Source organism: Trichechus manatus, unplaced genomic scaffold, assembly GCF_000243295.1.
Source record: "Trichechus manatus latirostris isolate Lorelei unplaced genomic scaffold, TriManLat1.0 scaffold00211, whole genome shotgun sequence".
Taxonomy (NCBI): domain Eukaryota; kingdom Metazoa; phylum Chordata; class Mammalia; order Sirenia; family Trichechidae; genus Trichechus; species Trichechus manatus.
The window spans coordinates 3,142,129-3,169,522 of NW_004444147.1; the positions used below are offsets into that span (position 1 = coordinate 3,142,129).

The following is a 27,394-nucleotide window of genomic DNA, read 5'->3' on the forward strand; positions in this document are numbered from 1 at the left end:
AACTCCATTTGTATATGTAATACATTTGATCTGTTTTTTAAACACTTCAAATACTGACAGGACAAACAAAAACCCTGATAAGTAAAGCTTTCCTGAGTACCTCAACATCTCCTATGATTCTAATAAATTAAATGAATAAATGCAGTGAATCTCAAGTCCTTTTAGACATTCTAAGACTTTTAGCAACTATAATCAATGTTTCTTACTTTTCAACTTAAAATGAAGTCTAAATACAAACAAAAACCAATGACCTTATCTGCATTTCAAAATAATAATATAACCACTCATAAGAGGTGGTGGGGGAGCTATTGCAAGTAACTTTGAAACACAGTAGTTTTACTATACATAGCCTTAATCTAAAAACAAAATAAAACACAACAAAAAACTGCAAAGAAATCTTAATCGCCACTTAGTAAGTTTGTTGTTTGTAGTAGTAATTCTGAAAGTATATTGTGTGTATTATGAGACTGAGAATATATGATGGCTTCCGTCTCTCCACATCTTTACGAGCACTTGTTATTTCTCTTTTTTTTACTATAGCAATTCTAATGGATGTGAAATGGTATCTGTTACGTATGCTTTCTGTATACTCTCAAATCACATCTGATTCTATAATGGTCTTAAGACACATGTGTAAGTCGCTATTATGTATGCTTCTATAATGCCTTTTACACTGTTATTTTTTTCTCTTTTTTAAAATTTATTGTTGTACTTCAGATGAAAGTTTACAGAACAAATTAGCTTCTCATTAAACAGTTAGTACACATACTGTTTTGTGACATTAGTTACCAACCACACATGTTATAATGCTTTATATGCTTTTAGACACCTATGTATTCATCTCTTATAACGCAAAGTTAGAAATAGAGAATTTCTGAATTTAGAAATAGAAGCATATATTTCTACAATGCTGTCTAACTATTAACTGTAAGTCATTAGAAAGTTGTTTTAACCTTGGAAATAGATAAAATATATCATAAATAACTTTCTGAAATTAGGCTGTACAACTGCACTCTGTGATAATGGAATGTAACATTAACCAAACCTCTATAAATTAACAAAACATAAAAATATCACTAAACAATTCCCATAATTTTTAATTAATTAACTCAGCCTTGAAACATGTAGTAAACAAGAATGTAAATATTTCATGCCCTAATTGGCAATCATTTAAATCTCTATTAATTAGCAAAATATTAATATATCTGTGGTGCAGTGAATTACTTAATACCTTTCTAGCCAGTCTTGTGACTCGCACACAATGATTGGGTGGGACTACGTAAATAAACTGCTTGTGGCCCGCAAAGGGGATTGGATAGCTTGCTGCTGATACAAATAAGGTATATGGAAACTGTGATGGTTAAGGTTCTGTGTCACCTTGGCTGGACCATGATTTTCAGTGGCTTGGCAGTTATGTGATGACATAATTTGGCAGTTATATAATGATGTAGTCAGCCTCTATTTTGTGGTCTGATGTAATTGTCCTCTGTTTTGTGATCTGATGTAATTATCCATTTTGTAATGTGTTGTAAATTCTAGCCTCTATGCCTGTGAGTATGGTCCCATTTGGGAGTGAATTGTCTGTTATGTTAATGAGGCAGGACTATAATGGGATGTATCTTGAGTCACCACCTTACTAGAAGGTGTGACTCAAGTCACCATCCTTACCCCAGTCACCACGTTTACCACCCTTATTCAAGTCACACCCTTCTACTGCCTTGCTCAAGTAAGGGAAGTTTCCTTGTGGGTATGGTCTGTATCAAATATATATATATGAAGCACTGATGGCACAGTGGTTAAGAGCTGTGGCTGCTACTCAAAAGGTCAGCAGTTCAAATCTACCAGTCAGTCCTTGGAAACCCCCTGGGGCAGTTCTACTCTGTCCTATATGGTCACTATGAGTTGGAATCAGCTCAATGGCAACATATGTATAAATGCTCTGGCAAAGCTCTCTCTCTTGCTCTGCATCCTGCATCTGTCTCATCATCATCTGACCTGAAGTTCTTGGAACTTGAGCCAGTAGCCTATTGTCTGACTTGATTCACGAGCTTCCACAGCCTTGTGGGCCAACAGCCTATCATCGGACCTGCCGATTTGGGTTCATCAGCCCCTGCAGCCACATGGGTTGGGAGAAGCCTCCAGTCTGGGGCTTGACCCATGGATTTGGAACTTACCAGCTTCCACAACTGCATGAGCCATTTCCTTGATGGTTTGTGAGTTTTGTGAAACACTGCAGTGAATTACAGAACCCAAAGACGGGAGGGAGCATACTGAAGGGAGGAGTAGCTGATGTTACAGATGATGGAGTGGTACAGCAGTTTGGAAAAGTTGGACATTTCAGACATCTTTAGCATCCACCTCATAGGAACCAGCTTTGTGCTGACCCTTCTAAAAGAAATTATTCATTCAGTGTCATGTAGCAATGCCCTTAATTAGCAACAAAACATACCGATTATAATTGAACTGATAGCACATATGATGTATAAACCCATGGATTTCTGCTATGCAGTATTTGCCCTTTTGTGATTGAATTACTTCACTCAGCATAATGCCCTCCAGATTCATCCATGTTGTGAGATGTTTCACAGATTCATCATTGTCGATTATCATTGGGTAGTATTCCATTGTGTGTATATACCATAGTTTATCCATTCATCTGTTGATGGCACTTAGGTTGTTTCCATCTTTTTGCTATTTTGAATAATGCTGCAGTGAACATGAGTGTGCATATATCTCTTCTATTTGCATGATGGCTCTTAATCTTCTAGGATATATTAAGGATTTCATTTTACTTGGATCCACAATCAACTCCCATGGAAGCAGCAGTCAAGAAATCAAACGACACATTGCCTTGGGCAAAGCTGCTGCAAAAGACCTCTTTAAAGTGTTAAAAAGCAAAGATGTGACTTTGAGGAATAAGGTACACCTGACCCAAGCCATGGCATTTTCAATTGCCTCAGCTGGACAGTGAATAAGGAAGACTGAAGAATTGATGCCTTTGAATTACGGCATTGGCAAAGAGTATTGAATATACCATGGACTGCCAGATGAATGAACAAATCTGTCTTGGAAGAAGTACAGCCAGAATACCCTTTATAAGCAAACATGGCGAGACTTCATCTCATTGACTGTGGACGTGTTATCAGGTGGGACCAGTCTCTGGGGAAGGACATCATGCTTGGTAGAGAGTCAGTTAGAGAGAGGAAGACCCTTAACAAGGTGGAATGACATAGTGGCTGCAACAATGGGCTCAAGCATAGCAAAGACTAAGGATGGTGCAGGACCGGGCAGTGTTTCACTCCGTTGTGCATAGAGTTGCTATGAGTCGAGACTGACTTGAGGTCACCTAAAACAACAACAATTAATTTAGTCACCCCACAGCTGTTAATATTCCTGCTGCTGCTCAGCTGAAAGTCTTGAGATCCCCCATAACAGTCATCCTGAGGATTTGTTTTACCTTTTTCTTTTTGTGCTGAACCCCTCGTTTCAAAGATTTAATTTCTTCCTCTTTTTTGGTTTACACTCTTTTATACAGAAGCCCCTCTTTCAGCAGATTCCTGAGAAAGCATGCATGATAACACAATCACATTTTTGAGCCCTTTTGTGTCTTAGAAAATGCTAAAATGGATTGATAGTTAGCAGGGTATTTAATTTTAGATGAGAAATAATTCTCCCACTAGTAATTTCCCACGTTGCTGTAAGAAGTCTAATGCCAATCTGATTTTTGGTCCTTCTTTTGTATTAATCTTCTCTCTCTCCTTTTTTTTCTCTCTTTCTGGTGGATTTTTACAAGCTTCTCTTAGTCCCCAGTGCTCTTTAATGATAATGTACTTCGGTGTGGGTCTTTTTTCATCCATTGTGCTGCTAAATACTCAGAGAACTTTCTCAATCTTCTTGGAAGTGTTCTTATACTATCTATTTGGAAATTTATTCTGCATCATTTCCCAGTTCACTCTTTTGGAAGGTCTTGCTTGACTGTGAGATTTCCCAGGAGCAAACATTCAAACCCTAAGACAAAATTCAAATTCAAATATGCTTTCAAAAAACTGAATTCTACTATATGCAGTATTCTTTAGCTTGCCATTTTCACTTTATTAATATATTTTGGAGATCTGTCCATGTCAGTACAGAAAGATCTATCCCCCTTTAAAAAACTTTTTAGAGGTACAAATTTACACAAAGTGCATTAATCTTAAGTGTACAATTGTTTGATTGTTTACATATGTATCTATACAGGTAATGACATCCCAGTGAAGATTTGGAACATTGCCATCACCCTAGGAGATTCCCTCATGTCCTTCGCAGTCAATAATACTCCCCAAATGCAACTACTAGTCTGTCTTTATTATTGATTAGTTTTGCTTGTTCTTGAACTTCACATAAATGGTTTAATTTTACTCTTCTACCCCACTCTTTTTAACGGCTTCAAGAACATTCTATAATGTACATACCATACTTTATTTAAATATTCCTCAACTGATAAACATTTATTTCCAATAATTATATTAAGAATGGAGCCCTGGTGGAGCAGTGGTCAAGAGCTTGGCTGCTAACCAAAAGGGTCAGCAGTTCGAATCCACCAGCCGCTCCTTGGAAACCCTATGGGGCAATTCTACTCTGTTCTATAGGGTCGCTAGGAGTTGGAACCGACTCAATGGCAATGGGCGTGTTTATCACAATTAAGTGCGAATTTCCGTAGGCTAGAGCTCTAGAGGTGGAATTACTGGGTCAAAGGGTCTTTGCTTTTCTTTCACATCCTTTTTGTGTGTAAGGTGTGGGGTAGGCTTGGTGGGCTGAGGATCTCATGCCCTCAGCGATATGCTTCTTCGGCCTGGCAGAATCTGTCTTGCTTTCCCGCCACGTGCTAGCCAGCGGTCTCCGGAAGCCGCGTCATTACATGCATCCAACCAGCTCTGCCGCTGACATTTCTGATTAGATTCCCCTCCCGGAACTGGCGCGACAGTGACGTTCAGCGTTTCCGCCTCCGCTCAGGCGGGGGCCAGGGCCTGCCCGCCGTCGCTGTCGCGGGCTGATGACGCAGAGCGCCGTGTGCTCCCCCACGTGTGCGGCAGTTCGCCCCGTCTCTGCTTAGCTGCGGCGACTGCTTTCCCTGGGGGCGTAGTCGGTGACAGCTCGGGTACCGGGACCTCGGCGATTTGGGAGCGCTGAGCACAAAGCAGGGAGCGGGGACCGTCCGGGGCGGAGGGCCAGGGGCCATGGAGCACCTCTTACTGGAGGTGGCGGCCGCGCCGCTGCGTATAATCGCTGCTAAGAACGAGAAGAGCCGCAGCGAGCTGGGCAGGTTCTTGGCCAAGCAGGTAAGAGGAGGAAGGTGAGGGAAAGCGCCCGCAGACCCCGGTGGTCTCTGCACGCCGTGCGGCCCTTGGCGCGCCGGTTTAAGGGGGTAGAGAAGCGGCGTCTTGTCATTCTGGTCCCCTCTTCCGGGACTAGTCGGTGGCGGAGGCGTCCGCGCGTGTTTGAGGAGGTTGGAAGAAGCCTTTTTTTTTTTTTTTTTTTTTTTATGAGTGAGCTTTCCCTCGGCCACACGCCATCTGCAGCGCTTAGGCTGCGTATGGGAGACCCCCGTGGTCTTTGGAAAGAAATGTGGTTTGCTTTTCTGAAATTCAGATTGGGTCTCTGCCCTTTTGACTTGTGTATTACCTAGGTGTGCGTAGTCCAGCCACTCCTGTTAGCTTGGGTGAATATTTTTCTTTTCTGCCTCGTCCCTTCATTTCGGCTCATTGATAAGTATTGATCGTGTTCCTGCTGTGCGTAAGACACAGTGTGGGACAGTGGGGAAATAGATAAATCCGTATCGGTGTCTACCCCCAGGGAGTTCGGCTTCTATTTTTGGAAACAGTATATAAACACATAAAACGACTGAAAGACAAAGCAAGACGGCTAGTAGTAACTGTATGATAATAACCATGGGAATTATGAGGTGACCTGGAGTTTTTTGGGAAATGGATCTTCGGACGCGCTTTTAAGAGCCTTGTTTATTCTCCCATCTGAGTTATAAGGACTTTTATCATGCATCTTTTCACATTGCATTTTAATTTCCTGTTTTACGGACTCCTCACCCCCAATATCTGTGAGCTTGAGAGTAGAAATTTTTTTGTAACTCCAGTATCTAGATCTAACTTTTCATTTACAAATGCATTGCTTGCGTATTTATATCCTGTTGATTAAGCAGCAGCTGCAGTATTTGCTTGAGACCGAGGGACGTGAGCAGTTTGGAAAGGCATGGACTAATTTGAGGCATTTCTGTCTTGGTGACAACAAACCGAACATGAGAGGCAAAGGGGAGGAAGTAGTCGAAGGTTTCTGTTCTGCCAGCCCCCAGTGAAGGGAATGATAGGGTCACTAACACAAACGGGGAGGTTTAGGAAGAAAACTGATTTTTGGTGGGTGGGGCAATGGAAGACGATGATCAGTTTTAGATGAGCTGAGCTTGTGACAGGCTCCTGAATTATGTATTGTTGCTAGAGGTGTTTTCTCTAAGAGGGCTTAGAATTTAGAGCGGAGGTTTTGGACCGGAGGTTCATGGACCAGCTTCTGGGGGTTTATGCCTTCCCATTCCTATAATTAGATGCAAAATTTTTGCATTTGGAGTGGGATGGGGAGATGGTTTATAGCCTGCATTAGATAATGTTAGGGAATGTGTGAAACATTGAAGTGTAAGAACCACTTTTGTAGTTTGAGATTAGAATCTATGCTTGAATTAAGGAGATTGGAACACCATTCCTTTTCTTCCTTTGTGTCATGTTGTCTGTCAAATTCTGTCCAAGCTCAGAAATGTCTTTCAGGTTTGTTCCTTTCCATTTTCAGTAATAATTTTGAGCCTTTCACTTATAGAAGAGTAGGTTCTAGTTTTCTCCTATTTTTGAAAATATGTAAAATTATCTATTGGATTTTTAGTAAGCAACAAAGACTTTGAAACATTGATTCTCATTGGTATTTGAGATCTGACAATTTTTTTTTTGGATTGTGCTGCCTTTTATGTTCTCGATCTCAGCTGGTGACAGCACCTTCTATCCAGTCAGTCATGGAAAATTGGGTGTCCTCAATTCCTTCCACTCCTTTTTCTTCACAAATAGCCAAGTGCTCCTGATTTTACTTCGTAAGTATTCTTGTATCTATCCCTTCCTCTTCATCTGCCATCCGCTCTGGAAGAGCAGAGTGCTTAAGATCGTGCTCCAGCTCTGCAGTCAGATAGACCCAAGGTCAAATCCAGGTTCATTTTCTTATTTGCTTTTGGGGCCTTGGGCGAGCTATTTTACTTAACTCCCCTAGGCCTCAGTTTCTTTATATAATATATATTACATATGCTAGCTGAAAAGTAATTACAGGGGAGTGTTAAAAGCAGGGACTTTGGAACTAGGCTGAGGAGGATTCTTGGTTCTTTTACTGGCTTTATGACCTTAGTCAACTTAACCTTTTTTCCCTTCAATTTCGTCTTTTGTAAAATGGGCATAATAATTGTTACCATTTACCAATGAGTTGATTCAGACTCATGGAGACCCGATGTGTGTTAGAGTATGTTATGTAGGATTTTATCTTAGAAAATTAATAGAGATAATCCAGTTTGACCATAAACTCGTTTAGTTTATCGCAAGGTAGTCATGGCAAGGCACACAAGTAAGACCTCACAACATTCATTTAGAACCAGACAATGAGACTTAACAATTACAATTACGAATGGTTAGAGTCCAGATCTTTAGACTTCAGGCTTTTACCTTTAACGACAGGTCTCTGGAAGAAGGCTTAACCATAGCTCAAACGGGACGGAGGTCCCTCATAGCTAGGGTCTGAGGTTGGTGTTGGCGGGCAGTCTCAGCCGGCTTTCAGTGTTTGCCTCTGCTTTCTCTCAGTGAGTGAGCAGAAATTTATGATTTATAGTGAATTTGTCACCTTGGCTCCACACAATAAGGGCCAGCGTGACTTCAAAGACTAGTATGTTATGTCTTTGTAGCCCTGGTGTCATAGTGGTTAAGAGCTACAGCAGCTAACCAAAAGGTTGGCACTTGGAATCTAGCAGCCGCTCCTTAGAAACCCTATGGGGGCAGTTCTACTGTGTTCTATAGGGTTGCTATGAGTTGGAATCTACTAGATGGCAATGGTTTGGGTTTTTTTTAGTTAAGGATTAACTAAATGATGCATCTTTTCTTCAGTATTAGAGATAAAAGAGGTTGTTTAGACTTATGTCTCAAGGTTAGTTTACAGAGATTAACTATGTTATGCCTTCTTTTATCACAGCATGTCAGATCAAAGTCAATTTCACTTAAAGATTGTTTACAGCATTCTTCACATACTTCTATGTTTCTAAGTTCAGGAAATTTCTAAACAACTTATGATTTACAGGTTTCTATGAGTTGGAATCGACTTGATGGCAGTGGGTTTGGTTTTTGTTCAAATGACTTATAGTTAATGTTAGAGAGCCTCATAAAGGTAGACATATTTCTGTTTTTAAGTTCATGTTATAAGTGCTTATACATATGTGTTTTGAAATCATAGTAGTGACTTATACCTTATAGGATTTGAGATCGTTATGGAAACAATGAAATTAGTTTCTTTATGTGGCCTTTTGCCTTTGTTCTTTGGAAAAACAACCTGGGAGATTTCCCCCTAAGCCCTGAGGAGTTAACTTTGCCCTAGCTCTTTGGAGAAGCTACTTGGAGAGGGGGCTCTCAGGTTGTTTTCTTCCCCAGTGTTTGTTACTTTTGTCCAGGTTGATTGACATTTCCTGGTGCAGTACAATGTGTTTCTCTTTATATGTGGCCTTTCTGGCCTTAGGTTTATAATTCTGCAAAAAATGATCGGTTGGACCACAGTTTACCCTGTGACTGGTCTGTTTTATACACCTTGCAGGGATTGGTTGATTTGCTATGCAAATGGTACATAAAGCTACCCAATAGGATTTAGTAACTTGCAGAGATTGGTCAATTTGTGAGCCTGCTGAGAGGGCCATGCCTTGAAATTGACAAGGAGTTTGCTAATATAAAGGCCAGTCTCACTACCTTCAAGAAGAGTCTGGTGGGCAGCGCGTCCTTTGGACCCAGGGTTCCTGCGCTGAGAACCTCCTAGACCCAGAAGAAAGAGCTGTAATATTGAAGATGGAGAGACGGTGAGCTGGTTCGCCTGAGAGAGAAAGAGAGAGAAAGAGACACCAAGAGACAGCTGTGGTGAGCTTGCCGGCCCATAGAGAGAGGTGGCTGTGGTGGGCTTACTGGCTCATGGAGAGAGAGAACTGAGCCTCTGTGCATGTGTTGGTGGAGCTACAAGAGCAGTAACACTTGTCTGAGCAGGACAAAAACCTAGAGGGGCCTGGCAGTAGAACAGCCTGGGAAGGGGCCCAGTAGCAGAGCTGGCATTGAAAGGCCCAGAAGAGGGGCCTAACAGCAGAGCTGGTGGTGACGACAGAAAGCTGCCGCTAGGAGGGCAGCAGCCAGGTGGGCTGCTACACTGGCTATGACTTGGGCCAGTTGGCAGTGGGTAGGCCGAAGGCAGAGAAGGACTTCTCCTGCAGGCACAGCCGAAAAGGGTCTTTGACTGGCATGGTTGAGAAGGGTCATCAGCTAACTTGGCCAAGAAGGAGCTGAGAGCTGTCCTGGTTGAAAGCTGTCCCGACTGACAAAGTTGATCCTGTCTCCTGAGTTGTACTTCCAAGTTGATCCTGATCCCAAGTCGTAGCTAAGACAGCTAACCAAGCTGTAACACTGTGAGCTGGGCCAGTTAGCAGTGGTGAGTTTACTACTTCCCTAATAAAACCCCATAACTGTGAGTATGGTCTGTGAGTTCTGTGTGGCCATTGCAACAAATTATCGAACCCAACAGAGAAGTAGAGAATGCTGTGGGGGAGTAGGGAATGGCTGGTGTCAGAAATGGTACAGAAATGGGAGAGTGAAGGTGTGCCTGACCTCTGCTTCATAGGAGCCAGCTTTGTGCTGACCCTGATTCTTATCCTTTGTGAAGTTAGGTGAGTTCTGATTTTTGATTACAGAAACTTACACAACAGAGTAGAACTGTGCTCCATAGGGTTTTTAGTGGCTGATCATTGGGGAAGTACCGTGTTTTTATGCAAATAAGCGCGACTTCTGTGTTTGCTGGCCATGCCCTCCTCCTACGAGGTATTTTAGTAAGCATGCTACGCTTATTATTATTATTATTTTTTAAGCAACATGTGGAAGAGGATTGGCATGGCAGCGCTTGAGAGGCTTGTGAGGGTGCCTCTTGGGAGGAAGGTGCGGCTGGCAAACAAATGCAGAGGGTGCACGTTATTTGCATAAAAATACAGTAGATGGCCAGACATTTCTTTCCAAGTGCCTCTGGGTGTACTTGAATTGCCAACCATTTGCTCCACCAAGGGACCCTGAGAATGATAATAGTATCAACTTTACTGGTTACTGTTAGGAGTAAATGCCTGGAATATAGTAAGTGCTGTCTATAAAAGTGGTTGCTGTTATTATTGTTATAAATACAGTTGTTGTGAGAATTAGATAATTCATGTGATGAGTTTACCACAGTGCCTGACACATTAAGTAGTCAGTTACAGTTATTATTAACAAGGCAAGTCTGAATCTCTCACCATTCTGCATAAAGCTCCCCACTGCCTCTAAAATCAAAATCCAGGCTTTTTAAAATTGTGAAATGTTTTTTGATGGATCTCTGGCATATCCCTCAAGCCCAGTAGTTCTCAACTGAGGGTGATTTTGCCCCCAAGTACATCCAACAGTGCCTGTAGACATTTTTGGTTGTCACAACTGGTGGGGGGTTGCTACGGGCAGCTAGTGAGTAGAGGCCAGAGATGCTGCTAAAGATTTTGCGATGTGTAGGACGTCCCCCCACAACAAGGAATTATCTCTTCCCAAATGTCAGTAGTGCCAAATTAAGAAAGAAACCCTTCCCCTGCCTAACTTATCACTCTCTGCCCAGGGCTTGATGGTCCAGCAACACTAGGCTTCTTGGAATCACCCCAGATTGTCACCCTCTGTGGTTGCTGACTATAGTCATGCCCTGTCGTCACCCTCTGCTGTTAAAGTTTGGGTCACCCCTAGCTGTTTCTTGCCTCTTTGACTTTATGCATTCCTTTGCTTAGAATGCTTCCTTCTCTTCTGCCCCTCACTCCTTTAGCTTCAATTTATTCTGGAAGACTGCTTTTGCAGTTATCTCCCCCAGGAAGACGTCTCTCATTTTCCGTTTTCTTACTTAACCCCTTTGTTTCAACTGACTCCTACCAGTTGATTCAGAGTGCCTTATGAGAGGAGACTGTGTAGTTCTAGTGTCTCGTACAGTGCCTGGCACACAGTAGGGACTGAGTAAATGTTTATTGACTGGAAGAACAGATGAATGTATTCACAAGTTGTGATACTCTTTTTTTTTTTTAAACAGCTTTGGAAACTTCATTTTTTTAAGCAAATGATAACTCTTAAGGCTATTTCTAAGTCAGGCTCAACTGGAAATAGAAGCAGTTCTGTAGTCTAATTATGACAATAATTAGAAGTAGAAAAACTTTTTTTTTTTCCTATTGCTTGGATTTTACAAGGTGCCCTAGGTATTTTCTCTCTTAGCTGAAGATGCACAATTCAGCTGATATATGTAATTCTAAATAATAACTCTGGGATAAAATAAAATCTCAAGGAAAAACTTGCCTCACAGCTTTAATTAACTTGTTGTAAGAAGGGTTAACTGACTCAATCAATGTAGTAGTCTCACCCCCAAGTATGTCGGGATTTGTAGGTTCAGTAGCAACTTAAATGAAGTATTTATTCTTACAAACTTTGGAAAAAAACTTTTAAACTTCAACATATATGATTTTTTCTTTGGCCTACTTGTGTCTAGGATAAATCACTCCTACACCTCATCTAACTAATTTAGAGTTTTATGAGATTCTCTTCAGTAATTTCATTTTTTACCCCTGCTGTATTCTTTTCACACCTGACTGCAGCCATTCTAATTTATTCCTTTTCTATTGCGTCCATGGATGTTTTCTGATGACTCTGTCGAAACCAAAATTTAAAAAACGATTATAAGTTATAGGACCAACAGGTAAGGTTTTTATTTTTCAGGTATTTTCAATATTCCACAACCACTACAGACACTATTCATGTGGGTGACCCTCACTTAACAGCTGTCAAGTGATATTTTGAAAATCAAATCCATCTTATTGTTATGCATTGATTTTTATGCTTTATCTTGCTGGAAAAAACTTCGGACTCTTCTAAAAATCTTAGGCTCTACTTTAAAAAAATCCTGTCTCATTTTTTATTTTTATAGTTATAAATTAAAACTTACCCCCTGTAAACAATTCAAGCAGTATAAAAGTATGCAAAATAAAACGTAAAAACCTCTCCTCATTCCATTCTGCAGATAAAGTCAATGCTGTTAATCAAATGAAATGTTATTCTGTGTATGTACAGGGATACATGCACACATCCATAATACCTTATATGAAAGCCTTGGAGCCAGAAATGTTTCAGAATTCTGAACTTTTTGCAGTTTAGAAAGGTACATATACTTTGTGTTTTGTAAGATTCTCAACAGGCTATGAACCAGTAAATTGTAATCCAGCATATCAATATGTCTGTAGTAAAATCTGTGATATTAATCTCTTAAGTAGGATTATCTCTTAAATAAGATAAATTACCTCCCAAAATTTCAGGTCAGACTTTATGTCACATTTGTGGAAAAATTTTTTGTTTTTAGAGTTTTTAAAAAAATAAAACTGAGCCAACTATTCTGCAATTTGCTTTTTTCACCTAATTGTAGACATCCTTTCAGGTAGTGCATGTTTAAAATCCACCTCTTGATCTTTTTCATAGTTGTATTCATAGTTCCATTGATGGATATGTCATAACTACTTAGTTAGCATCCTACTGATAAATCTCTGTGTTCCAGTTTCTTGATTTTTCAGTCCTTGTTACCAGCATGTGTATCTTCGTGACCTGTGTAAATAAAGTAAATTTCTAGTAGTAGAATTACTGGGTCAGTGGGTATAGTGGTTGTTTTATATTTTGCCAGATGTCAGATTTTGTCAAATTGCTTCCCTAAAGATCTTGTTAATCCTTACCAAACCCATTGCCATCAAGTTGATTCTGACTCATAGTGACTCTATAGGACAGAGTAGAACTGCCTCATAGGGTTTCTGAGGAGTGGCTGGTGGATTTGAACTGGTCACCTTTTGGTTGGCAGTCAAACGCTTAACCACTGCACCACCAGCACTCCGTTAATCCTTACACTTATACTGTATACGTGAGGGCAGTGGTAGTTCAGTGGTAGAATTCTTGCCTTCCATGTGGGAGACCACTTTTGATCCCTCGCCAGTGTACCTCATTCATAGCCACCACTTGTCCATCTCTGGAGGCTTACCTGTTGCTATGATGCTGGATAGGTTTCAGCAGAGCTTCCAGACTAGGACAGACTAGGAAGAAGAGCCTGGTGACCTACTTATGAGAGTCAGCAAATTAAAATTCTGTGGATCGCAGTGGTCTATTTCCGTGGTGCATAAGGTTGCCATGAGTCAGATCCGACTCCATGGTAGCTAACACAACAACATATATGTTAGTGAGACTGGAGATGTCTTCACATGTTTGTATTAGTTATATAATCTCTTCTGTGAATTACTTGACAATTACTTTGTGTTAATCCTTTTAGAAAACATGGACATGCTGTAGAAAGTGGAGCCTGAGGTTAGGGACATGGCGTATTTGGAAACAGCCTCATTACTTTGCCTCCTCTTTGCTAATTTAAATTTGGAGTTGGGAGAGTAGAGTTGGGGTAATACTTCCTCATCAGTGGTTCTCAGACTTTAGAGTGCCTAAGGAGCATGTGGGACGGTGGTTGAGAGCTTGTTAAGTAATGTATATATTCCAGTTCCTCTATCAGAATTTCTAAGGATGTGGCCCAGGAATCTGCATTTTCCACAGCTTCCCTGGTGATTCTGATGTGGAGATCCCAAGGTTCTGGTACGGGGATTCCTAAGAGAGAATAATATACAATGGCAGGGTTTTAGAAGAGATCTTAAAAGTGAGCAACGTCGAAGCTTAGCAGAACCACCTTAGGGTGACCTAGAAGGCTTTTTCATCTCTGGTGAGTTGTAGTTTTGAGTGGTTTTGGATCATGTCTGCTTAAGAAGTCACAGAAAAAAATGCTGACTAATCCACTGACTGTATCCACACGTACAGCTACTTAGAAATCCTTTCTCCACTCCCTAACCCCACCTGCCTCTGAAAGTCACATTCTTTGCTCTTCCAACTCGATAATCCAGATTTATATTTGACTTCAGTTGTAGTTTTTGTGGAAAGAGAATAACAATGCCATTATTGAGTACCTGTTATGTACCACATACTACAGTGAAATCTGTGAGAGCTGGAACTCTATGGGACTGCCTTGTTTTTCTGGGTCTCGCAAGTTTTTCGCCTTTGAGAGGCTGCAGTCTTACCACTTTTCTGTCGCTGTCTATTAGTGGAAAATATTTGAGTTTTCCTTCTCTGACAGGTTTCGCCTTACACAAGTTTCAGCTTTTGCAGTAGTAGGTATTTTAAATATTACCTCATGTTACCCTGAAATTTAAGTTTTAAATGGAAGGCTAGGATTAATTTTCAGATCTATTTGACATCTAAGCTTGTCTTTATTCCAGTATACAACATTTAGTAAAGGCTGTTTGAAGTGTTAGCAGTGTTTGCCAGCTTTTTTACATTTGATGTAGCTCTATTCAGAACTATGTCCTGTAGTTTTATGGTCTAATTGTCTGAGTTGCTTCAAGGGAGATTTTATTTTCTTGGATGTTATGAGACAGCCATACAAATAAGTTTGAAGGCTAGGAAAAGATACTTCTGTGAAATGATTAAGTTTTTTTTAGAAGCAAGGCTTCTAGAAACAGTGCTGTATCTTGAGTATAATAAATGTATAACCAAACAAATAAGGAAAAGTTTTTCTCTTTGCTTATTTTTTTCCCAGTCTATAATTTTGTTAGGCATCATAGCAAAGGAACTGAATTGACTGATATTTGTGTTTTAGGTGAGAAGAAAAAACTGAGCCACATTAAAACAAAAATTCTTCTATTTATTAAGTAATCAGTGTTTTTCAGCTTCCTGGAAACTTGCTTGTAACTCAGCCACCTACATAAAACCCATTCAAGCATTATATAACGTTAGAGATGTGAGAAAATAGGAAGGGGTGACCATGAGGAATGCAGCCCTTCCCCTTCCCTAGTGAATCTTAGGTTACAAAGAGACAGGCAGGGTATCCTAAGATTACAGTTGCCTGAATATTCCAGGAGTAGTCATGGGTTTGAGAAGTAAATCCCTTAGCAGTCATTGTTTTATTGTGGTCACCTACAGCAGTAAGCCAGCTGATGGGATCAGAGATGCTTTGCCTAGCCAGCCCCACCTGGGGTTATAGAAGGAGAAGAAGAAAGATGGTTATATAGTTTTTAGATAACCCTTTTCCACAATTACTCACAAGTAGCCCAGTTGGCCCCTTTTCTCATATTGCATCCTTGACGTTTCCTTTTTCAAGGATTATGGTAAAACATTTATTGGTTTTTTTAACACCATTAAATAGTAATACTGTTCATGGCAGAAAGTTTGGAAAATGCAGGAAAGCATAAATAGGAGATCAATTCACTCAGATTACCAGTATTTTTTTGATATATGTAGTTTGATATATAATCTTCCAAGCTTTTATATCTTTGTATATATATATATTTTTTTCCTCTGCAAATCTGGGAAGATTAAAAATAAAGGTTTAAATGTATATTTAGGGCTTTAAGATGAAAAAGTCAAATGTAAGTACTTCTTCATTATGTTCTGGCCACACAGAATAACTGGTACTGGAATAACCCTCTTGCCAAAAACAACTAGAAAACTGGACAAAATATATGAAAACTATTTTCAGACATTGGATGAAAGACAACACAGGACTATACTATATAAGAAAAGGGAAACAAACAAGATGAGCCCTACAGTCATTCTGGATTTCTTCCTGGAATACTTACTAGACTCTGGCTTAGGGAGGGGGAACCCAAGCAGAGCATGATTGTCTCACTGAACTGAGTAAACAGAGAGCAGAGTGTGGGGAGGCTGAGGCACCTGGAAAATGTTGGACAGAGTACTAGAATGGAGGAAGCTACACTGAGAAAGAGCCTTAGAAATCCATATAGGGGTCTCCATGAGTGGCTAAATATAAAGCTGAGTTTGTGTAGGGTGAGAATCCGTGAGGCTGTGCAAAGAAAACAACTATTAGGGAGTTGTAGGTTGAACAACTACTGTATTTGTACAGAATTGGAAGATGTTCAAAACCCTGCCAATTGGACTGAGTACCTGGAATGTTCCGTGTAGAACCCAGAAGAGCCTCACTTTATAAATAGGGCTAAATCAGTCCTAGAATAAAGATTTCTGTAGACCCACCACTAGTGAAGTTTCAAAACAAGTCTTGAAAAGATCAAGCTGATCTGCAAGTAAATTGTCTACCAGAACAAAACTCAACACTTTTTAAAGGAAGAGAACAAAATATAGACACTCGATAATGTAATATTTACAATATTCAGCATCCTGTAAAAAATTATTGGATATACAAAAAAGCAGGAAAATGTGACCTATTATCAGGAGAAAAATCAGTTAATAGAAACTGACCCGCATATGACATAGATGTTCAAATTAGCAGACAGGACTTTAAAACATGGAATTAAAGGGAAACAAATAGGACAGAATTTAAACTATAAAAAGGACCAAATTAAAATGAAAAAAGCAATATCCACAATGAATATTTCAATATTCGTAGAAGTTTAGACACTACAAAAGAAGAGATCTTTGAACTAAAATATGACAATAGAAATTATCCAGACTGAAACAAGAGAGGAGGGGGAAAAAAAGCTGGAATAAAAATGCTTCAGTGATCTGTGGGACAGTATCAAGTGATCTACCAGATGTGTAATTCGAGTTGCAGGAGAAGGGAAGAGAAAAGGAAGGCAGTAAAATACATGAAAAAAATATGGAAAAGTAGTGACTGCAGAATTTCCAAATTTGATGAAAAATATCAATCTATAATCCAAGCAGCTCAGAATCTGAGGTAGGATAACCACAAATAAAATCACACAAAGCCATGTTATAATCAAATTGCTTGCAACGAGTAATAAAGAAATAACCTTTTAAAACTGACATAGAAATAGACATATTACATACAAGGGAGAAAATATAAGAATGATTGCTGACTTATCATCAGCAACACAGTGAAAAAACATCTTTCAGATGCTTTAGAAAACTGTAAACCAAAGATCTTGTATCTGATGAAAAGATCCTTTAGACAAGAATGCAAAATAAAGACACTTTCAGTCAAGCAGAAGGTGATAGAATTCATTCCTAGCCAAATTGCACTGCAAAAAAATGTTAAAGGAAATTCTTTGAGCTGAAGGAAAATGATTCCAGATGGACGCTTGGATCTCCACAAAGAAATGAGGAGGGCTCAAAATGGTAAATATAAACACTTTTTTCTTTCTTTAAAAAAATTACTTAAAAGATAATTGTTTATTGAAAACAAAAATACCAAAAATATAATTGTGGGGCTTATAACATGCAAGAATCAAATAAATGACAATAATAGCACAAATGATAAGAGAGAGGAAAATGGAAATATCTATACTATTGTAAGGTTTTGTAATTAAGCATGAAGTGTTATAATATTGACAGAGATAAGGATACATGTTAAATAAAAAATAAGATGAATAAGATATAAAACAAAGTGGTACAAATAAGACAATACAGGAGATAAACTGGAATGCTAAAAAATACTCTACAAAAGAATACAGGAAAAAGGAAAAAAAAGCTAGAACAAATTAAAAAAAAATCAGTGTGGCATATTTAAACCCACTCACATCAATAAATGAAATATAGATAGACCAAATGGTCCATTAAATATTAATGGACCAAACATACAATTAATAGAGATTGTCAGACTGGATAAAAAGCCAGACCCCAAAAGTGTTGCACATTAAAGTTAGAAAAATAAATTGTGTAAAAGTGAAACAGTGAAAAAATACTCCATGTAAACAGTAATCATAAGAAACTTAAGTGGCTGTATTAATGTCAGAAAATGTATAATTGAAGACAAGGAATCTTACCAGAGATAAAGAAGGCCATTTCATAATAATAAAAAGAGCGGTGTTTGTCAAGAAAACTTAACAACCTTAAATACATGCAACTAATAATAGAGTTTTAAGATACATGAATCAAAAAGTGATAGAATTAACAGGAGAAATAGACAATTCACAATTATAGTTGGAGACTTAATACTCATCCTTTAGTAATTGATAGACCAAGTACAGAAAATTAATAAGGATATAAAAAAGACTTAAACATCACTGTTAACAAACTTGGAGCCCTGGTGGCACAGTGGTTAAGAGCTTGGCTGCTAACTAAAAGATCGGCTCTTCAAATCCACCAGCCACTCCTTGGAAATGCTATGGGGCAGTTCAACTCTGTCCTATAGGGTCACTGTGAGTCAGAATCAACTCGATGGCAGCTGTTTTTTTTTTTTTTTTATTAACATATTTGACCTAATTTGGCATTCGTACAGTACTGTACCCAATAGGTACAGAATACACGTTATTAGCAAGTACACATAGAACATTCATCAAGATAGACTATATGCTGGGTCATTAAACAAGTCTCAATAAATTTAAGAAAATTGAAATCATACAAACTATATTCTGTGACCCCAGTGGAATTAAATTAGGGAAGAAGAAAATAATAGGTTCTGGAAAAGTCCCTAAAAACCCATGCAAAAAAGAAGAACTCTTAAGGGAAATTAGAAAATATTTTTAACTGAATGACAGTGGAAACAACATATCACAACTTGTGCGATGCAGCTAAAGCAGTATTTGAAGGGAAATTTATAGCATTACCTTCTTACATTAGAAAAGAAAGGTTTGAAGTTAATGATATATCTTAAGCATCTAACATAAGAGATTAGAAAAAGAAGAGCAAATTAAACCCAAAATAATTAGAAGGAAAGCAGTTATAAAGAGTGGATATCAGTGAAATAGAAAATGGGTAAACAATAGAGCAAATCAGTGAAACCTAAAGTTGATTCTTTGAAAAGACTGATCAAGGGGGGAAAAATTACTATTAGAAATGAAAGAAGGGTACATCACAGATTTTAAAAACAATAAAAAGAATAAGTGACTAGTGTGAAGTGTTTCAAGCCAATAAATTTGACAACTTAGATAAAGTACACTTTGAAGAATACAAACTGTCAAAGCCTACTCAAGGAGAAATAGACAATCTTACCCAATGTCTATTAAAGAAATTCACTTTGTAGTTAAAAACCTTACTAGAAAGAAAACTCCAGAATGAAATAGCTTCATCTGTGAATTCTTTCAAACATTTAAGAAAGAAATTATACCAATTCTATACAAGCTCTTTTAGAAAATAAGAGGATGGAAGAACATTTATGAGCCAGTATTACCATATCAAAATCAGACAGACATTACAAGGAAACTACAGAGCAATGTCTTTATAAATATAAACATTTTAAACAATCTTAGCATACTAAATTTACCACATTAATGAAGTGAAGAAAAAAGAAAATATTTTTCTAAATAGGTGTAGAAAAAGCATTAGAAAAAATTCAGTATCTGTTCATGTTAAAAACTCTAGGCAAGCTAGGAATACAATGAAACTTCTTCAAGACGATAAAGAGCATCTACAAAAACAAAAGTTAGCATCATAGTTAATAGTGAAAGATTGAATATTTTTCCTCCTAAGATTGTGAATAAGTCAAGAATTTCTGCTCTTGCCACTTTTATTCAGCATTGTCTGAGGGTTCCTAACCAGTGACATCAGGCAAGAAAAAGAGCATGTGGATTGGAAAGTAAGAAAGAAAACCGTGATTCTTTACTTAAGGTGTAATCATGCATGGAGAAAATCTTAAATCTTCAAAATATAAGTAAATTTGGCAAGGTCATAGGATACAAGGTCAATATACAAAAATTAGTTGTATTTCTATATTATAAAAAATTGGGAAATGAAATTTAAAACATAATAGCTTCAAAGGCAATAAAATACTTAGGGATAAATTTAATTTTAGTGCAAGATGTGCAAGATCTACACACTGAAAATCACAAAACATTGTTGAGCTAAATAAAACCCAAATAAGTAGGAAAAATCTTCATGTTTATAAATCGGAAGACTCAGTAATATTTAGATGGGACTTCTTGGTGTGTAGATTCAACACAATTCCAATCAAAATCTCAGCATCCCCCCCCCCTTTTTTTTTTGAGGGACGTGTGGTGGTGGGGGGATTGACAAAATGATTCTAAAATTTAATAGGAAAAGCAAGTTATCTAGAATAGCCAAAATAATTTTGGGAAAGATGAACAAAGTTAGAAGACTTAAACTGCCTGATATCAAGACATATAAAGTCACAGTGATCAAGACAGTGCGATATTGGTATAAGGATAGACATAGATTAGTGGAACAGAATACGTTGCCTAAAAACAGGCCCACCCATATATGGTCAATTGATTTTTAGTGAAGATACTAAGGAAATTCAGTGGGGAAAGGATCATCTTTTCAACAAGTTTTGCTGGATTGAATGGATATTCAGATAAAGAAAACGAACCTTGACTCCTACCTCATAATCAAACCCAGAAATTAATTTGAAATGCATCATCGATCTATACATAAAAGATAAAACATAAACTTTCTGGAAAAAAATAAGGGAAAATGTTCACCAAATTGGGGTAGGCAAAGATTTCTTAGACAAGACACTTAAAATACTAGCCATAAAAGAAAAACTTGATAAATTAGACTCCATCAGAATTAGACTTCTTATGTATTTTTTAGCTATTTAAAAAATTTTTTTATTGTGCTTTAGGTGAAGGTTTGCAGAACAAATTAGTTTCTCATTAAGTTATTGATACACATATTGTTTTGTGACATTGGTTGCCAAGCCGCGACATGTCAACACTCTCTCTTTCTTGACCTTAGGTTTCCCATTTCCATTCGTCCAGCTTTCCTGTCCCCTACTGCTTTCTCGTCCTTGCCCCTGGGCTGGTTTGCCCATTTAGTCTCATATACATGGTTGCGCTACATGTATTATTGTTTGTTTTATGGGCCTGTCTGATCTTTGGAAACGCTGGTGGCGTAGAGGTTAAGTGCTATGGCTGCTAACCAAAAGGTCAGCAGTTTGAATCCACCAGGTGCTTCTTGGAAACTATGGGGCAGTTCTAGTCTGTTTTATAGGGTCACTATGAGTCAGAATCGACTCAACGGCAGTGGGTCTGATCTTTGGCTGAAGGGCGAACCTCAGGAGTGACCTCAGTACTGAGTTAAAAGGGTGTCCAGGGGCCATACTCTCGGGATTTCTCCAGTCTCTATCAGACCAGTAAGTCTGATCCTTTTTTGTGAGTTTAAATTTTGTTCTACATTTTTCTCCAGCTCTGTCTGGGACCCTCTATTGTGATCCCTGTCACAGCAGTTGTTGGTGGTAGCTGGACACCATCTAGTTGTGCAGGACTCAGTCTGGTGGAGGCTGTGGTAGTTGTGGTCCATTAGTTCTTTGGACTAATCTTTCCCTTGTGCCTTTGGTTTTCTTCTTTCTCCCTTGCTCCAGACAAGGTGGGACCAGTGGAGTATCCTAGATGGCCACTCATAAGCTTTGAAGACCCCAGACACTACTCAACAAAGCAGGATGTAGAACATTTTCTTTATAAACTATGTTTTGCCAATTGAGCTAGATGTCCCCTGAGACCATGGTTCCCAGCCCTCAGCCCAGTAATTCGGTCCCTCAGGGAGTCCGGATTTGTCTGAAGTTTGAAGCTTTATGCTGGTCAAGTTGTGCTGACTTCCCCAGTATTGTGTACTGTCTTACTGTTCACCAAAGTTACCACTTATCTATTATCTATTTAGCGTTTTTCCCTCCCCATTACTCCCCTCACTTGTAACCATCAAAGATTGTTTCTTTCTATGTGTAAACGTTTTCATGATTTGTATAATAGTGGTCTTATACAGTATTTGTCCTTTTGTGATTGACTTATTTCACTCAGCATAATGCCCTCCAGATTCATCCATGTTGTCAGATGCTTTGCAGATTCATCATTGTTCTTTATCATTGCATAGTATTCCATTGTGTGTATGTACCATAGTTTGTTTATCCATTCATCTGTTGATGGGCACCTAGGTTGTTTCCATCTTTTTGCTATTGTGAACAGTGCTGCAGTGAACATGGGTGTGCATATGTCTATTTGTGTGAAGGCTCTTATTTCTCTAGAATATATTCCTAGGAGTGGGATTGCTGGATCCTATGGTATTTCTGTTTTTAGCTTTTTAAGGAAGCACCATATTGTTTTCCGAAGTAGTTGTACCGTTTTGCATTCCCACTAGCAGTGCATAAGAGTTCCAGTCTCCCCGCAGTCTCTCCAACATTTGTTATTTTCTGTTTGCTTTTTTTTTTTTTTGATTCGTGCCAGTAATGTCGGGGTGAGATGGTATCTCATTGTAGTTTTGATTTGCATTTCTCTAATTACTAGTGATCTCTATCATTTCCTCATGTGTCTGTTCGCTGTCCAGATGTCCTCTTTGGTAAAGTGTATGTTTGTATCCTTTGCCCATTGTTTAGTTGGATTATTTGTCTTTTTGTAGTAGAGGTGTTGGATTTTCCTATAGATTTTAGGGATTAGACCTTTGTCGGATATGTCATAGCCAAAATTTTTTCCCCAGTCTTTAGCTTCTCTTTTTACCCTTTTGGTGAAGTCATTTGATAGGCATATAAGTGTTTAATTTTTAGAAGATCACAGTTAATCTAGCTTATCTTCTGGTGTTTGTGTATTATTAGTTATGGCTTGTATCCTATTTATGTATTAGGGCCTCTAATGTTGACCCTGTTTTTGCTTCTATGACCTTTATAGTTTTTGGTTTTATATTTAGGTCTTTGATCCATTTTGAATTAGTTTTTGTGTATAGTGTGAGGTATGGGTCCTGTTTCATTTTTTTTACAGGTGGACATCCAGTTTTGCTAGCAACATTTGTTAAAAAGACTGTCTTTTCCCCATTTAATGGACTTTGGGCCTTTGTCAAATATCAGCTGCTCATACGTGGATGAATTTATGTCTGGATTCTCAATTCTGCTCCATTGCTCTATGTATCTATGGTTGTGCCAGTACCAGGCTGTTTTGACTACCATAGCTATATGGTAGGTTCTGAGATCAGGTAAGGCGAGGCTTCCTGCTTTATTCTTCTTCTTCAGTAGTGCTTTACTTATCCAGGGACTCTTTCCTTTCCATATAAAGTTAATTGTTAGTTTTCAGTTTCTAAAGATTTCTTTTTAAAACATACCATTAAGAAAACGAAAAGGGAAGGAGCCCTGGTGGCATTTGGCTGCTAACTGAAAGGTCAGCATTTTGAACCTGCTAGCCACTCTGTGGGAGAAAAGACCTGGTGATCTGTTGCCATAAAGATTACAGCCTAGGGAATCCTATGGGGTAATTCTACCTTGTCGTATAGGGTTGCTGTGAGTCAGAATCAACTCGATGGCACACAACAACAAAAACAATAAAGAAAATGAAAACACAAGCCACAGACTAGGACAAAATAGCACAAAACCTATATCTGACAATGTCAGATTTATTAAGAAGTTGTACAACTGAATAATAAGATAAACAATACAATTTAAAAATGAGCAAAAGATGTGAACAAACATCACAAGATAACATCTTTGGTCATGAAAGAAATGCAAATAAAAACATTATGAGATACCACTGCACCTTCACTAGAATGACTAAAATTAAAAAGACTGACATTACTGCATGTTGGTGAAGATAAGTAGCAACTGGAACTCTCCAATGTTGCTAATAGGGATGTAAAATGGTACAACTACTTTGGAAAACGGTTTCTCTTAAAGTTAAACATCAATTTTTTTTAACTTCTAAAATTAAAAATTTTCTTTCTAAGTTCCTCTTAAAGTCAAACATACACTTACCATATGACCCAGCCTTTTCACTCCTAAGTAATTAAAAAGACTAAGTAAGAGTAATGAAAATATGTCCACAAATCTCTGGTACACCAGTGTTCATAGCAGTTTATTGATGATAGCTGGAAACAGTGAATATATCCGTTAGCAGGTAAATGGATAAACAGACTTATACAGTGAAGTACTACTCAGTGATAAAGTCGAACAAATTATTGATGTATGCAACTAAATGAATCAACATCAAAAGCGTTATACTGAGCAAAAGAAGCCAGACAGAAAAGAGTACATGTGGTTTGATTCCATTCATATAGAATTCTAGAATAGACAAATCTAATCTATAATCATAGAAATCAAATCAGTGGTTCCCTGGGGTGGGAGAGGTGGAGTTTACTGCAAAGGAACATGAAGGACTTTGAGGTAGATGGAGATATTTGATACTTTGGGGTGGTAAAATTATACAGGTGTATACATTTCTCAAAACTCATCAAACTATAAATGCATGCATCTTATTTTATGTGAATTATATCAATAAAGTTGATGTAAAATTTTTGAAGTCAAATATCTATTTCATCTAACATTTTTTCAGATTGATTACCTTAGACATTTAGGTTTTGGAAGAGAAACTTTATTAAATGATGTTCCCCTGGAAATTTTCTCCAAACCCACAAGTATCCATTTGTATGACATATATAGGATAGCTGGATGTTTATTCATCTTGTAGACATGAGTTTATTTTTCTCCACAATGTAACCACCGACTGTATTACTTTTTAAAAAATTATTTGTTTTTTTTTGTTGAGAGTGTATATAGCAAAAACATACACCAGTTCAAATTTCTACATGTACAATTCAGTGACATTGATTACCTTCTTCAAGTCGTGCAACCATTCTCATTCTCCTTTACTGAGTTGTTCCTCTACCATTAACATAAACTTACTGCCCCCTAAGTTTCCTATCTAATCTTTTGAGTTGCTGTAGTATATTACTGTTTTTAAATTTTTTTTATTGTACTTCAGGTGAAGGCTTACAGAACAGATAGTTTCTCATGAAACAGCAGTACACATATTGTATTATGACATTGGTTAACAACCCCACAACATGTCAACCCTCTAACTTCTCAACCTTTTTTTTTTTGGTGAAAACACACATAGCCAAAGATACACCATTTCAAAAATTTCTACATGCACAGTTCAGTGACATTGGCTATGCTCTTCCAATTGTGCTGTTATTCTCACTTAAGATGAAGGCTTACAGAACAAAATAGTTTCTCATTTAACAGTTACTACACATGTTGCCCTATGACAATGGTTAACAGTCTCACAACACATCAACACTATCCTTACTCAACCTTGGGTTCCCTATCACCAGCTTCCTTGTCCCCTTCTGCCTTCTGGCCCTTGTCACTGGACTCCTGTACCTCGTTAGTCTCATTTGGTTTTACGGGGCTGTCCACTCCCAGGCTGAACAGTGAACCTTGGAGATAACTTCACCACTGAGCTGAAAGGGTGTCTGAGGGCTACTCTCGGGGTTTCTCCATTCTCCTTTAGGCCAGTAAATCTGGTCTTTTTTTTTTGTGAGTTAGAATTATGTTCTACATCCTTCTCCAGCTCTGTCCAGAACCCTCTGCTGTGATCCTGGTCAGAGCAGTCGGTGGTAGCCGGGCACCATCTAGCTGTACTGGACTCATTCCGGTGGAGGCCTTGGTAGCTGTGGGCCATTAGTCCTTCGGACTAATCTTTTCCTTGTATCCTGTTCTCTTCATTATCCCTTGCTCCTGAAGGGGTGAGACCAGTGGAGTATCTTAGATGGCAGCTCACAGGCTTTTAAGACCCCAGACACTACTCACCAAGGTAGAATGTAGAGCATTGTCTTTATAAGCTGTGTCATGCCAGTTGAGCTAGATGTTCCCCGAGACCATGGTCCCCAGAGCCCTCCGCCCAGCAATTCAGTCCCTCAGGGAGTTTGGATGTGTCTATGGGGCTTCCATGACCTTTCCTAGTACAAGTTGTGCTAGTTTCCCCTGTATTGTGTACTGTCTCACCCTTCACCCAAGATACCACTTACCTATTGCCTATTTAGTATTCCCCCCCCACCCCTCCCATCCCTGGTAACCAACAAAGATCGTCACATTTTGCATGTGAACTTTTTCATGGGTTTTTACAATAGAGGCCTCAAGTAGTATATTACTTTTTAAAGGGGATCTGTAGAGGGCTTGTATATAGGGACATTCAGTGGTTGAAAATATGAGGCCCTGTTCCTGTGAATAATGACCAAATTTGTTAAATTCTTTGCCTCCGTTGTTTGGAATCCTTCAGGTGGCCTTTTGTAAGCTGCATAACTAACATTGATAGAAGTTGTTTCAGGGTAACAACTTTCCCCAAGATAGTATTTAGTTCAAACAAGTTGTAGAATGACATCAAGGACATCATACATGAAGAAAGCAGGAGGTCATTAAAAGACAGGAAAGAAAGAAAAGACCAAAATGGATGTAAGGAGAAACTGCGAAACTTGCTCTTGAACGTTGACTAGCTAAAGCAAAAAGAAGAAATGATGAAGTAAAACAGCTGAACAGAAGATTTCAAAGTGCGGCTCGATAAGACAAAGTAAAGTATTATAATGACGTGCAAAGACCTGGAGGTAGAAAATGAAAAGGGAGGAACACGCCCGGCATTTCTCAAGCTGGAAGTACTGAAGAAAAAATTCAGGCCTCGAGTTGCGATAGTGAAATGGGGAAAACATTAAACAACACAGGAAGCATTAAAAGAAGATGGAAGGAATACACAGAGTCACTATACCAAAAAGAATTGGTCGACGTTCAGCCATTTCAGGAAGTAGCATATGATCAGGAACCGATGGTACTGAAGGAAGAAGTCCAAGCTACACTGAAGGCATTGGCAAAAAACAAGGCTTCAGGAATTGACGGAATACCAGTTGAGATGTTTCAACAAATGGATGCAGGGCTGGAAGTGCTCACTCCTCTATGCCAAGAAATTTGGAAGACAGCTACCTGGCGAACCAACTGGAAGAGATCCGTATTTGTGCCTATTCCCAAGAAAGATGATCCAACTGAATGCTGAAATCATCGAAAAATATCATTAATATCACACCCACCAGCCATTCTGCAAGAGAAAGATGTGGCAGTCAGCTTCCATAAAGATTTACAGCCTTGTAAACTCCGTGAATTTACAAGTATGGAATATGCCTCAACATTAAAAAAAAAAAAAAAAATTCTCACAACTGGACCAATAAGCAGCTCATGATAAACGGAGAAAAGATAGTTGTTGTCAAGGATTTCATTTTACTTGGATCCACAATCAACAGCCATGGAAGCAGCAGTCAAGAAATTAAAAGACGCATTGCAATGAGCAAATCTGCTGGAAAAGACCTCTTTAAAGGGTTGAGAAGCAAAGATGTCACTTTAAGGACTAAGG

General features: G+C 38.6%; 1 protein-coding gene across 1 annotated transcript in view; it reads left to right on the plus strand.

Moving 5' to 3' along the window:
- The first annotated feature begins 4,959 nt into the window (after nt 1-4,959).
- MDN1 (midasin AAA ATPase 1) overlaps nt 4,960-27,394 on the plus strand; it is a 178,376-nt gene continuing 155,941 nt past the window's right edge. Inside the window, exon 1 of the mRNA XM_023742487.1 lies at nt 4,960-5,318. Coding sequence (XP_023598255.1) covers nt 5,217-5,318 — 102 coding nt within the window. The 5' untranslated portion in view covers nt 4,960-5,216. The remainder of the gene's footprint in view (nt 5,319-27,394) is intronic.